Source organism: Panthera uncia, unplaced genomic scaffold (assembly GCF_023721935.1).
Source record: "Panthera uncia isolate 11264 unplaced genomic scaffold, Puncia_PCG_1.0 HiC_scaffold_1291, whole genome shotgun sequence".
Classification (NCBI taxonomy): Eukaryota; Metazoa; Chordata; class Mammalia; order Carnivora; family Felidae; genus Panthera; species Panthera uncia.
This window is the reverse complement of record NW_026057911.1, coordinates 121,827-135,073: the sequence shown is the minus strand read 5'-3', so window position 1 is coordinate 135,073 and position 13,247 is coordinate 121,827. Positions and strand designations below refer to the sequence as shown.

The 13,247-nt window shown below is 43.9% G+C and overlaps 1 protein-coding gene across 1 annotated transcript in view; it reads right to left on the bottom strand.

The window, feature by feature from the left end:
* The window catches only part of LOC125916880 (mediator of RNA polymerase II transcription subunit 14-like), a 45,848-nt gene extending 43,781 nt beyond the window's left edge, over positions 1-2,067 (bottom strand). The window contains exon 1 of the mRNA XM_049623141.1: positions 1,515-2,067. Within this exon, the coding sequence (XP_049479098.1) occupies positions 1,515-1,729 (215 nt within the window). The 5' untranslated portion in view covers positions 1,730-2,067. The remainder of the gene's footprint in view (positions 1-1,514) is intronic.
* Between the last annotated feature and the right edge of the window lie 11,180 nt (positions 2,068-13,247).

Sequence of the window (13,247 nt, the reverse complement as noted above, 5' to 3'; positions counted from 1 at the left end):
AAGAATGGAGATACTCTTTAGAGAGACAGGGAAGGTGGTGGGGGGGATCAAGTGGAATCAGGAGTTTGAGTCTGGACTTGGTACACTGAAATACCCATTAGGTATTTAAATGTAGGCGTTTGGATATAGAGTCTGGAGTTCAGTGGAGAGGTCTCTGCTGAAGATAGAAGTATGGGAATCATCATCATATAAAGGGTGCAGGATTAAAATTATGTACTTATTCTACAGCAGTAAAACAGATGTTTCTTCATAACTGTAAAATAGTAAGAACGCAGTATAGCTCGAAGAATTTCTACAAATCCTCTACAAAAAAAACAAATTATACAACCACTGATAGCAGTTTTCAACATTTTTCCCTAGCTATACATTGGGTAGGTGACCTTTACATGTATGAAATTTTCTCATGGATACTCTTAAATTTTCATGATATCCACCAGTAATTGGCTCAGACAGGTATATTACTACGACACCTAATCATGACAGCTATTTAAGTTTCTCATTAGGCAGGGGTAGTCTTCTTTCTCTTCCATTCAATAAAGTACAACATATCCAACTTGAGAATGATGTTTTGCAGGAATAAGGAGAACCTATTCTAACTCTTTCATTCATCTGCAAACAAATATTTTTAGTCTCTAGTAACAAATTAATGTTCCACTTGAAAATACTGATCTGCAATCTAACAATAGATCGAAGATAAAAACTACAATTAAAAACTTATAATTCTTACTTTTTCTGAACCTGGATTTAAAAATGTAAAACAGTAAAGTATATATACCCGCAATTTTATAATGCCTTTTCTTCACACACTAAAAATCATTAGTGTAGTCTGATCCTATTCTGAAGGGATTAACACCCTAATCATGTCCCATGGCATTTCATTGGTAACTTAGTGATCTATAAACTCCCTTCATACTCCAAGAGACAATAACAGAAGACCAGTTACAGCTTTTACTTACACTGTTAAGACTCAGAACACTCTCAAACATTCCAGAAAAAAAACCACACATACACACACACCTTGGATTCCAAATTTTTGGATTATCTTATACACAATACATCTCCTGAGTTCAAACTTTGCCAGAAGCAATTACAACCTTCGTTTAAAATGTACCGTCAAGACGCTGTAAAACAGATTTCCTGTCTTTAGGAATTCGAATATTATGTATTCCTAAACCCTAAAAGTGGGCTTTCGGCTAAAAAGCTTCCAACCAATTAATTAATAGGGTTCGGTTGGCAACTCGAGCAAAAATCCCAAAGATGAGATTTTCAGTGCAAGTCTAACATGCATAATTAACAAGTGTCCGTTGCTTCATCTCCAGAAAGACCCCAAATGCAAAGCTTTTCCTCCACCTCCGTTGAGCCCCAAGAGTTCAAAAATTCTAGATTAGCCCAGAGGAAAGGAGAAAACAGCAGCCCCTTGGAGAGAGGGAGGTGCGAGCCTATCTAAGCCGGTTGGGCGGGAAGAGCGGGGGGGGGGGGGGCTGGAGAGCAGGCATGGGTTTCGCGGCACTTACAGATCCGTCAACACCATGAGCTCCGAGTAGGCCCGGTGCAGCAGAAATTCGATAAGGGTGCTCAGCCGGTAGCCGGGGCTGGCCGCAGCTGCAGCTGCCGCCGCCACGGCAGCTCCGGGAGGAGGAGGCGCCGGGGCTGAGGCGGGACCGCCGCTGCCCCCGCCACCGCCTCCGGGAGGGACCAGCTGGTGGTTCTCCAGTTGCACTGGGGCCATGGCGGCGCAGGGCCGGGCTTGGTGCAGCGGCACAATATGAAGCCCTCGAGCTTCCCGGGCGCTCGGTCACCGCGCCGAAGTGGGCGCGGGCAGAGTCGCCGCCGCCTACCGCCAGGCCGCCTCCGAACAGGAAGCCGTGAGCCGGCCGCGGAGGCCCGCCCCCATGTAGCAACGAGCCCGCCGGCCCCAGGGACTGGAGAGAGGGGCGGGGGAGAGGCGGGGAGGGCGGGGAAGCGGGGAGGCCTCCGCAGAGAAGCTGCGCCTCCGCAACCGATCAGAGGCCGCTTCGCCAAGCAGCCGCAGCGTCCATGTTGACGGCCCAAAGCGGAAGTCGTTAGGCAGAGCGGAAGGGGAACCTGCAGGGGGACTTCCGACAGCAACCTGTGCCTTTTCTCCGGCTGTCCGGTGCCGTGACGCTTGGGGGCGCGTGGGAGTGGGGCGGGGCCGGAGCGCGGGTGGGGAAAGCGGAAGCGGTAGCCGCGCGTCGCCGGAAGCGGGTGTGAGGGCGGAGCCATGGACGTCACCGTGAACGTCAGTAGTTGCCCCGCCCTTGCCCTCGCCGCCCTCCGGTGTTTAAAAGGCTCCAATGTACCCTGAGGTATTTATCAGCGCTCCCCAGTGCGGGGCGAACGTGGCTGGGTAGGTTTCCTTCCTAGATGTTCGTGAGTTGTGGTTCTGGAGTCGCGAAGAAATTGTTGCGGCTGCGCTCTCGTGGCTTCTCAGACCTTTGCTCCTCCCACAGTCTGCTCATGCGCCTTTCGTGGGATAGAAAACGTTTCCGTCATTTTTTTTTTTTTTAACTGTGGGAAAAGATGCGAGAAAATATGATGGGGGATAAGAGCAGGGCTGCTGGCAGAATAACTTCACTTTAATGGAGTTGGACATATGCCGACCTCGTTACCGAGCCCCAAATCCGGGGAGTTCTACCACAGAGACAGCCTTTAAATCCTCTACCGCTGGCTCTCACTCCCTTCTTTCTTGTCCCTGCCCTTGCAGTAGACGCCCTGCCCTCCCAGGGTTTTCAGTTTTTCTTCTATGTTCTGCCTCCACTTTTCCCCTTCAAAATTTTGCTTCCTGCTTTAAAACAGTGATTCTCAACGTAGCCTTCACGTTGGAATCACCGGGCGGGGGCGGGGGCGGGGTTTAAAAAAATACTTATGCCACGCTCATAGATGCGGCTTTAAGTGGTCTGATGCGAGATCTGGGCTTCCAGGTTTTAAAGATTCCTAGGTGACTCTGATGTGCAACTAACGTAGAAGTCTATTGTTAAAAAGCGTCAATGGCTCCTACCCTTTTTTCAAACATTTTTGCAGATTCCTATCTGTAACTCCTAGGTGGAAGAGATACTCTTGCTGTTCTTTAAGGTTAAACCAATCTTACTCTTTTTTAAAATTTTTTTAAGTGTATTTATTTTTGACAGAGACAGAGTGCGAGCATGAGCTGGGGAGGGGCAGAGAGAGAGGGAGACACAGAATCCGAAGCAGGCTCCAGGCTCCGAGCTGTCAGCACAGAGCCTGACGTGGGGCTCCAACTCAGGAACCATGAGATCATGACCTGGGCCGAAGTCGGACGCTCAACCGACTGAGCCACCCAGGCGCCCCAAAATAATCTTATTCTTGTCCGCTTGTGTAATTCTCAGTAATTCTTGAAGGCCATTCACCTGTCTTCTGAAGGTGTAACCTTTGGAGTATAGTCGCTTGCTCCCTCTTTTGGGACCTTAAAGAACACTTACACGCAATATCATCATGATACTTATCAAAACGCATTAGTGTTACACCCCTTGCTGGAGGGCAGAGATTATCATTCCTCCCTATGCAAGCTACCTTAGGGAACAAATTTTTATGTTAGCTAGAATGGTACCATTTCTTTTGCAGTTGTTTTGATTTGTTTTACTGAAGATTTTCCCTCTTTCTTGAGAACTACTGACTTAAAACCAAACAAAAAAACCGGTGATCACATACCCAGGAAAATTGGTGGTTGTACAAGGTGGTCTTTAAGGTCTTTTCTAACTCTCAGATTCTGATTCTGTGTGATGTTGATAGGATTTTAACTCTGCCTTATTGCATATATTAAACACAGTTATTATACACCATGTCTTTTGGTATACGTTCAATTTGGCAGTAAGGTTCTACCTAGAGACAGCACAACCAGCTTGCAAATGAAAGGAAAATAATTAATTGGATGAAAAAATTGTTTTAGGATAGAGAACATTTCACTCACATCCGTCAGATTAAAATCTTTGGAAATTTCTGTTTCAATAGATATCTTTAAAAATTGAAAAGTACCTTTTAAAAAGGATATTCTAAAGGAAAATAGGGCAAAAATCTTACTAATACAACTGTGAGATGTGCTATGTTTGAGTTGTTGGTGATCAGGGAGGTAACATAAATGAAAGCTCCTGAAAGAAGTGATAACCCTCCCTCCCAAGCTGATAATGTAGCCACTAAACAAATACAGGAAGTGCAAATAGAAGAAATGAATGGGGATGGAGGAAGAATGTTAGCATGTTTGGCTGAGTTACTAAAGGAATGACTCACATCCAAATCGCTTTTGGAAATCCTATAATTTATCATTTTAAAACTTACAGTACAATGTTTGGCACTATAGTATATATACATAATTCTTTCACATTTTTCAATTGTTCCTCTATTTGGTCATCACCAGATTCTGTCACACTTCAGATAGTTTCAGAACTAGCAGCATGATACTTCCGTGGCTCTTCAATTGAACTAAACACTTGAAATCTTTCATGAAGCCAGTCCAATTTTAATAAAAGAAATTGATTGCAAAATATGGAAAAATAAAATAACATTTCCTTTTAAGCCCTTTTGCTGGAAAAATGAAATTGTGATAAATATAGTTTCATTTTGAAACATACGGCTGCCCCTCAGACACAAATGAGTAGGAAAGGGATTGAAAAGTAGTTTGTTTCTTCCTTTTTGTGAGGTACTACAATTAATTCCTCTAAAACAGAGAGCAAAAGCAGTAACTGCATTCATTCAATAGATGCTCCATTCATGGTGAAGTTGAGGGAAGGTGCTCACAACACTCTGAGTATGGTCTGACCAACCTAGAAAAAATGAGAACACTTTAATTGTTTTGCCTATAAAAGAAAACCCAAACTTCTTACTGTGGTCTCCAAAGCCCCTAAGAGAGTGATCCTTGTCTGCTTCTCCGCTGCTATCTCCTACTACTCTTTCCTTCGCTCACTACACCTGTAACCACACTGGGTCTAGCACATGCTGTTCCTTCAGTGTTAAGGCTTGTCCACTGTTCCACATATGGGAAACACTTGTTTCCCAGCTCATCACATGTTTCTGGCTTCTCATCCTTCCAGTGTCAGCTTAAATGAGAAAATCCTTAGGGAGGCCTCCCTTGGCTATTTGATATTAGGAATATATAAGGAATTCCATTGCAGCATTGTAGAAGCCAAACCATATGATCTTAGCTGTCTCAGTAGAATGGTTAAGTAAATTACTATATTTCCATGTAACTGTTCAAGTGAAGGAATTAGACCTACATGTACCAACATGGATTCATCTCAAAAACAATACTGAATGAAAACAGCCATCTTTTTTGATACCATTTCTGTCCATTTTTATTTTTTTCTTTAAAATTTAATTTTAATTCCAGTATAGTTAACATACACTGTTATATTATTTTCAGATATACAATATAGTGATCCAACAGTTCTATACATTACCCTGTGCTCATCATGACAAGTTCACTCCTTAATCCCCGTCACTTATTTTATCCATTACCCCACCCACCTCCCTTCTGGTAACCATCAGTTTGTTCTCTATACTTAAGAGTCTGTTTCTTGCTTTGTCTCTCTCTTTCTCTCTTTTTTCCTTCACTCATTCGTTTTGTTTCTTATCTGTCCATTTTTTTTTTAATTTTTTTTTTTAACGTTTGTTTATTTTTGAGACAGAGAGAGACAGAGCATGAACAGGGGAGGGGCAGAGAGAGAGGGAGACACAGAATCCGAAACAGGCTCCAGGCTCCGAATGGTCAGCACAGAGCCCGACGCGGGGCTCGAACTCACGGACCGCGAGATCATGACCTGAGCCTAAGTCGGACGCTCAACCGACTGAGCCACCCAGGCGCCCCTCTTATCTGTCCATTTTTAAAGCACACAAAATAACTGTAATTTTATATATTGTAGTCAAGGTAAAAAATGTCAATGAAGATGATAGCACTTTCAGGATGGTAGTTACTTCTAGGGAGGGGTGAGGGACGAGGTATTGCTTTATTGGATATTAGCTATTAGTTATATCTAATGGGTTTACTGAAGAAAAACCTGAAGGATATGTGACAATATTAATATCTATTAAATCTGGGGAGAGAGAGATGATTGTAAATATGTTCTGTACTTTTCAATATTTTTATAAAGATTTTATAATTAAAAAATGTTTAATGTTTATTTAATTTTGAGACACAGTGTGAGGGGGAAGGGGCAGAGAGAGAGAGGTAGACAGAGAATCTGAAGCTGGTTCTGCGCTGTCAGTGCAAAACCCTACATGGGGCCTGAACTGAACCGTAAGATCATGACCTGAGCTGAAGTTGGATGCTCAAACAACTGAGCCACTCGGGCCCCAAGATTTCATAATTTTTTTAAGTTGAAATTAAAATGTTTCTATTAGTATAATTTATAAAAGCTGCCATAACAAACCCCCAATCTCAGTGACTTAACATGATAAGAGTTTATTTCTCGTGTTCACAAAGTTCAGTAAAGATGTACCTGATGGAGAGGCTCTCTCTAAGTAGTAACCCAGAGATCTAGACTCCTTCTTTTTTTTTTTTTAATGTTTATTTATTTTTGAGAGAGAGAGACAGTGAGAACCAGGGAGGGGCAGAGAGAGAGGGGTAGACACAGAATCCAAAACAGGCTCCAGGCTCTGAGCTGTCAGCACACAGCACAACGTGGGGCTCGAACTCACGAACATGAGATCATGACCCGAGCCAAAGTCAGACACTTAACCGACTGAGCCACCCAGGTGCCCCAGGACTCCTTCTATTTTGGGAAGCCATCGCTCTAAGTGGGAGATTTTTTTCTATGTCCACCCACATTCCATTAGTCAGAATTAGTTACATAGCCCTTTTAAATGCTAGGAGCTGGGTCGATCCATGTTGTCTCAAATGGCAAGACCTTATTCTTTTTTTATGGCTGGGTGATATTCCACTGTACATATACCACATCTTATTTATTCATTTATCAGCAGACACTTAGGTTGCTTCCATGTCTTTGTTACTGTAAATAATGCTTCAGTGTAGGTCAGGGAGTGAGGGGTAGATGAACTAGGTGAAGGGGATTAAGAGGTACAACTTTCCAGTTATAGTAAGTCACAGAGATGAAAAGTACCACATAGGAAATATTGTCAACAATATTATAATAACGTTATATGGAGACAGATAGTGACTACACTTCCGTGGTGAGCACAGCTTAGGGTATAGAATTGTTAAATCACTATGTTGTACCCCTGAAATTAATATAATATTGTATGTCAATTACACTTCAATAATACATTTTTTTAAAAAATAAAGGCTAGGGAGCTGGGAAATACAGTCTTCTTGTGTGCCTAGGAAGAAAATGAAATGGTTTGGCGAACAAAGAATATTTCTTTTTACCACAAAACTAAAGTAGTCTTCTCTCTCTCTCTTTTTTTTCCCTTAGAGCATGGTCTCTGGAATCAGACCACTTAGATTAAAGTCCTAGCTTGACCACTTGCCATCTGAATGCTCTCCAGCAAGTTATTTCACTTCTCTGGGTCTCAGTTTCCTCATCTGTAATAATAGTATTTACCTCAGAGGATGACCATGAAGAACTAATGAGTTAACATTTGCAAACAGTAAGTGATCTATAAATATTAACTATTACCACCATCATCACTTAGGAGTAATAATTCTTATATTTGGTTTTTCACCTAATAACCTATGAATTTACTGTCTTTCCCTGCCCTCATGTGGCTCTCGCTCTGATAATCCCAGCACCTAGCATAGTGCCCTAGCTATCTGGTTTTAATGAATGAATGGGACAGGTATATTCCTTCACCTATACACTGTAGTTCTATTTATATTGCATTAACCTATTTGGGATTAAGATTGACTCACGTGTATTTACGTGTGAAAAAGAAGTGTCTAGGCTTTCTACAAAAACACTTAAGAAAAAAACTTGGTGGAGGTAGATGAACTACAATTGGCAACATGTTGACAGTTATTAAAGTTGATGATGGATACATGGAAGTTTCTTACACTCTGTTCTTTCTCCTCTTTTCTGTATGCACGAGAATATATATAATAAAAAGTTTTGAAAAATCAAAACTGGGTACTCAACTAAAGGTCCAGATCTTTTTTTCTTTCCTAATCGACAGCTTTTAATATATGTATCTACTCAATCTTTGAGAGTTTTTAAAACATTTTTGTAATTTATGGAGTGTTTAACATTAAAAAAACTACAAGGAAATTTAAATTATAACTGCTTGTAAAAGAAATGAATGTGTCAAATATTTTAACAATTTTGGTTTCAGGCCTTGGAATAAGAATGTTTGCAAGGAGCTCTAAAAAAACTTATCCAGATTTATAATCTTAAGAATTTCTAGCTGTGCTAAAATTCAGTATCTTTTTTTTCACCTCACAGTTACTTTTTAAAAAATTTTGTGGTGAGAACATTTAAGATCTACTCTCTTAGCAACTTTAAAATATACAGCACGTGTTAACTATAGTCACCATGCTGTATATTAGATCCCCAGAACTTATTCATTTTATAACTGGAAGTTTATACCATTTGACTGTCTCCCCATTTCCCCCACCCCCGGCCCCTGGCAACCACCAGTCTACTCTCTCCTTCTATGAGTTTGGCCTTTCTGGGTTCCCACATGTTTGTGCAACCATACAGTATTTGTTTTTCTATGTGTGACTTACTTTAGTTAGCATATTGCCATCAAAGTTTTATCCAAATAGCAGTGTTTCCTTCTTTCCTTCTTTTATGGCTGATTAATATTCCTCTGTGTGTCTTTGTGTGTGTGTGTGTGTGTGTGTGTGTGTGTGTACATAGATAGATGAGTATCACATTTTTTTAATCCAGTCATCCATTGACAGACACGTTGTTTCCATGTTTTGGCTATTATGAATAATGCTGCAGTGAACATGTGGGGTGCAGATACCTCTTTGTAAAATTCATTATCTTTTAAACAAATGATTTCTAATGGATGAACAAAGGAAGAAGAAAAAGAATTATAAGAACTATATTTAGAATGCTGGTATTATATTCATCACTAAGATAAAAATCTTATCTTGCCTTATTCTATCTTCATTAGGGAAGAATGCCAACCTCTGGATGCCAGGTGTTGGTACCATCCATAGGTGGCATCCATAGGTGCCAGAGTAATCCTCAGCACAGATCAGAGTGGCCAGATTAAACCTCAGCACAGCAAATAGCAGGGACATCAGCATGATAGCTCTGCTTCTCATGCCCCCAAGTCCCATGAAATGATGTGATGGACGCAGATGGAGACCCTGTGCTCAGCGAGTTGCATCATGGGTGAGAAACCCAGGGCCAAGGGTTCAACACCTTAATTCTCATCAATCAGATTGAGAGCTTGTTTGGAGGTTCCAGAAGGGAAGCACAGATAGTCGTATACCTCTGACTGATGAACAGTCCTCTATCGGAGAAGGTCGTCCTCTTCAACCAAGTGTGCAGCTTCGGGAGTGATGTACATGGAGTGGTGAGGTAGGAAGGGAGGCCCGCCTAGCCAGCCAGATCAGCCGAATCAACCCTGGCGGTCAATGGAGTGACAGATGTCACAGCCAGATCACCCTCATATCATCATCAGTCAGACTGAAACAAGATTACACTGGTGCACACGTGAGAAGGGAGCTGAAGTGTCAGGCACAGCCGAGCAGTCCTGCTTTCATCGGGGCATCGGACAGAGCTGAATAGTGCTGCCATCCCGAGGGTGTCCAGCACAGGGGAATAGTTCCAATGTGGCCGCACCCACAGGAGTTTTTCTGTTTTCCTAGCTCAAGGATGAGATGACAAACCCAGCAGCAGGGTCATAGTGTCAACTGTAGCTGCTGCTTGACTCATGTGAACCACGTGATTGTTTTGTGATGCTGCAGTGCTGGATGAAGGGGACAAAGAAAGCATTCAGTGTTCCCACCCCTTCCCCCCCCCACCCCCGCACACACCTCACAGGGATGCAGGCGTTCCACCATCAGGTACCAGGGTTATTCTCTTTCCATGGCCGTGAAGGTCATTTGTTCTAAGTCAGTAGCCACTATGTCTCTCTTCACTCACCTGACTCCTACCTCCATGCAGACCTTCTTCCATTTCAGATGCGTGCTGTGATGGAACTTGGTAGAACCAAGAGTTCCCCCACCGTCAAGCAGGCCACCGTAGGGATACTCCAGGGCTCATAAGTTTCACCAACTGACTCTTATCCTCATGGCCAGCAGTCTTCCTCCCCGAACAACTGAAACCAAGTGGTAGCAGAAGCAACAGATGCAGTCACCTTCCCTTTGTGGTCCAACTGCCACCTTAAGATGAAGCCAGTGAGGCTTCCCAGGTACTAGGACCAGAGGGGGAAAACGGTGAGGAGTGACTAGAGATTGTCAGGGTGGAATCACAAACACAGAGTCCCAGACTCCCGTTGCTCCCAACCTTTCAGTCCTGACCTTCCCTACACGGCTGTTCCAAAGGAGATGCTCCCTTGGAAGCCTAATAGGCAATATGGCTCCATTCAGTCTCACCCAGGTGTGGACTCTTTCTACCACTGTCTGCATGGGCCACATGAATGTGCTATTGGCCTGTGGCAATGGCTTTTCAGAGTTCACAGCCCCACAGAGCAGTGTTTTTACTACTAGGTGCCTGACCTGAGAGCTAGAGCATCAGCCACAGCCTGAGGCAGTTGAACATATAACATGGATGGTCCTTAGCAGTACCGCCTAAGAGAAGAGTAATACCTATAAGCTTGGCCCATTGTACTGACCAGTCCTTACCACAGTTTTTCTTCCAGACCTGTTGGGGACACACAGGTGCTGCCACCCAGGACACATCATCAGCTTTTAGTTTGGCTGAACCATCAGTAAACCAAGCCCAAGGACCCTTAGGGACACTCTGGAGGCTGGCCCTGCGAGTGATCTAGGAGGGGGAGCTACGATGGCCCCTAAACCTGTGGCCCCAATATCTTCATGTGAGGAGGACATACCTGTGGGGCTAAGCACGCTATTTTCATTAAGTAAGAAAAGACTGTTGTGCCTTTCCAACTCTGTTACCATCGAGTGGGCCCAACCTAAGAGAATATCTAGGTGCAGTGTTACCTGGAAGTACTGGGTAAGATGCTCAGTCTCCCCAAGTGCCCACCTAATAGCAGACCAGTAGCTGTTTTGCAAATGGAATGTTGTGGGTAGGTGCTAGGGTGGCAGCAAGTCCAGAGTCCCAGGGGATGCCTCCAAGCAGAAGCAGCCTCCCTTCACCAGAGGTGTACGACAAGGGTCCAAAAAGCCAGACTCAGATGGTTACAGTTAATTCCCTTCCTCATATTACTTCATTTCCAATTCTGGCCAATTGAACGCATGGCTGTGAACGAGCTCTGGTATTCAAGTCATAAAATTTTTTATCCTGCTTCCTTGCCCTCCCTTCACCTCATTGTACCCTCATTAGAGACTAAGGCCTCTGGTCTGCCCTGGGGGTGGAGAAACTTCAACCCCCACCCTTAGTCCCCTTTCTCCTTAAAGGCAGTTAAATCAGAATACATAGTTCATGGTCAAGTGGTAAAGGTGCTGAAGGAAGAATTTGTTTTAAGGCAACCGCTTGGCTTCTTAGTTCCTCCAGTAGAGGGAATGATTTCTGTGGAGGGATCTGGTTTCACAGAGGCACTCTCAGTTCCAACTGGGTCGATGACTAACTGGCTGCTGCCCCCTCCCCCATAGCTCAATATCCGGACCAAATCTCTTCGGTCCTCACCCTCTCCATGTCTTCTGTGCTTAGCCCCTGCTTGAACAGCCATATCCACGTTGCCTTATGGGTCCCTTTGGAGGGAATTTGATACTCCCTTCCTTAGTTTTGTCTTGCATTGCAGTCTTTGCCTTGTTTGGGTTGCCCATCTTTATCCCAGGCATTTTTTTGGCTCAGGGTCAGCAGTGCCCACACAGAGGGCCTTCGAGTACTAAAAACAAAGGTAGTGGAGTCTTCCACCTGCGGGGGGGCAAACCACAACACCCTTTCAGCCATTCTCTGAAGTGAGGGGCTCATCATGAGGGCTTTCATTGTGTCCATTTTGCAGTCAGTCTGGAGCATCTACAGCACTCAGGCTTTGAATAACTTCTTCCATGGTGTTCCATGGCATTTTTAAAATCAGCATTGGGGAAAGCTTTCTGGTTTGGCCATAATGTCATCATTGAAACAGAAATTCACAGGTGCCTGGGTGGCTCAGTCGGTTGAGCGTCCGACTTGGGCCCAGGTCATGATCTTGCGGTTTGTGGGTTCAAGCCCTATGTAGGGCTCTGTGCTGACAGCTTGGAGCCTGGAACCTGCTTCGAATTCTGTGTCTCTCTCTTTCTCTGCAACCCCGCCTTCCCTGCTCGCGTTCTGTCTCTCTCTCAAACATAAACATTAAAAACTTAAAAAAAATTTTTTTTTTTATCATTTATTCATTTTTGAGAGAGAGAGAGACAGAGCATGAGCGGGGATGGGGCAGAGAGAGGGAGACACAGAATCCGAAGCAGGCTCCAGGCTCTGAGCTGTCAGCACAGAGCCCAACGCAGGGCTCGAACTCACGAACTGCGAGATCATGACCTGAGCCAAAGTCGGACGCTCAGCTGACTGAGCCACCCAGGTGCCCCAATATTTAAATATTTTTAAAAATTCAAAGTAGCAAGCCTTGTTGAGGGCATAATTGTGTCCCAGTTACATAGTAGCTTAAAGCATGTGAGACAGCCTAGCTGCTGCCATTCATTCTCGCTCCCTCATCACACAGACATACCAGCCAGGTCTTCAACAGCTCTCCAGTCTGTCAGCCAAAGCCATCCCGGGTGTCCCTCACCAGAATGGGTGGATTGAAAACTGATTTTGTCGGACTACAGGTTTGTCCCTGGTGATCTTAGGCTGATTAGGGTAGGATCATTTGGAGTTTCTACCCAGGTATGGCCAAGCCCCTCACTGCTATGGACCAGCACCCTTCATTTGGTAATAATGTACACATCTGCAGCCCCTTGCATCACATCCACTTGAGGCATCTCTATCCCTAATAACATGGAGTTTGCACTGAATCTGGACCCTGATGATCTCTTTGGCTCTTTGGTTGTCAGATTTGTTATACCATCCTGGGATTTTAGAGTTCTGATCAATCTGTGGTGGCCTCTGATGAAATATGCCTTTTAATACCATCCTCTGTGTTCTGCATGTCCATCATCTTATATGTTGTCTGAGAACTTAGAGATTGGCCTTGGGAGAGATCTTTGTAAATATTCTGTCCTCCAGGAGGCTGCTGATTTCTCCAGTCAGCAGTTGAAGTGATTT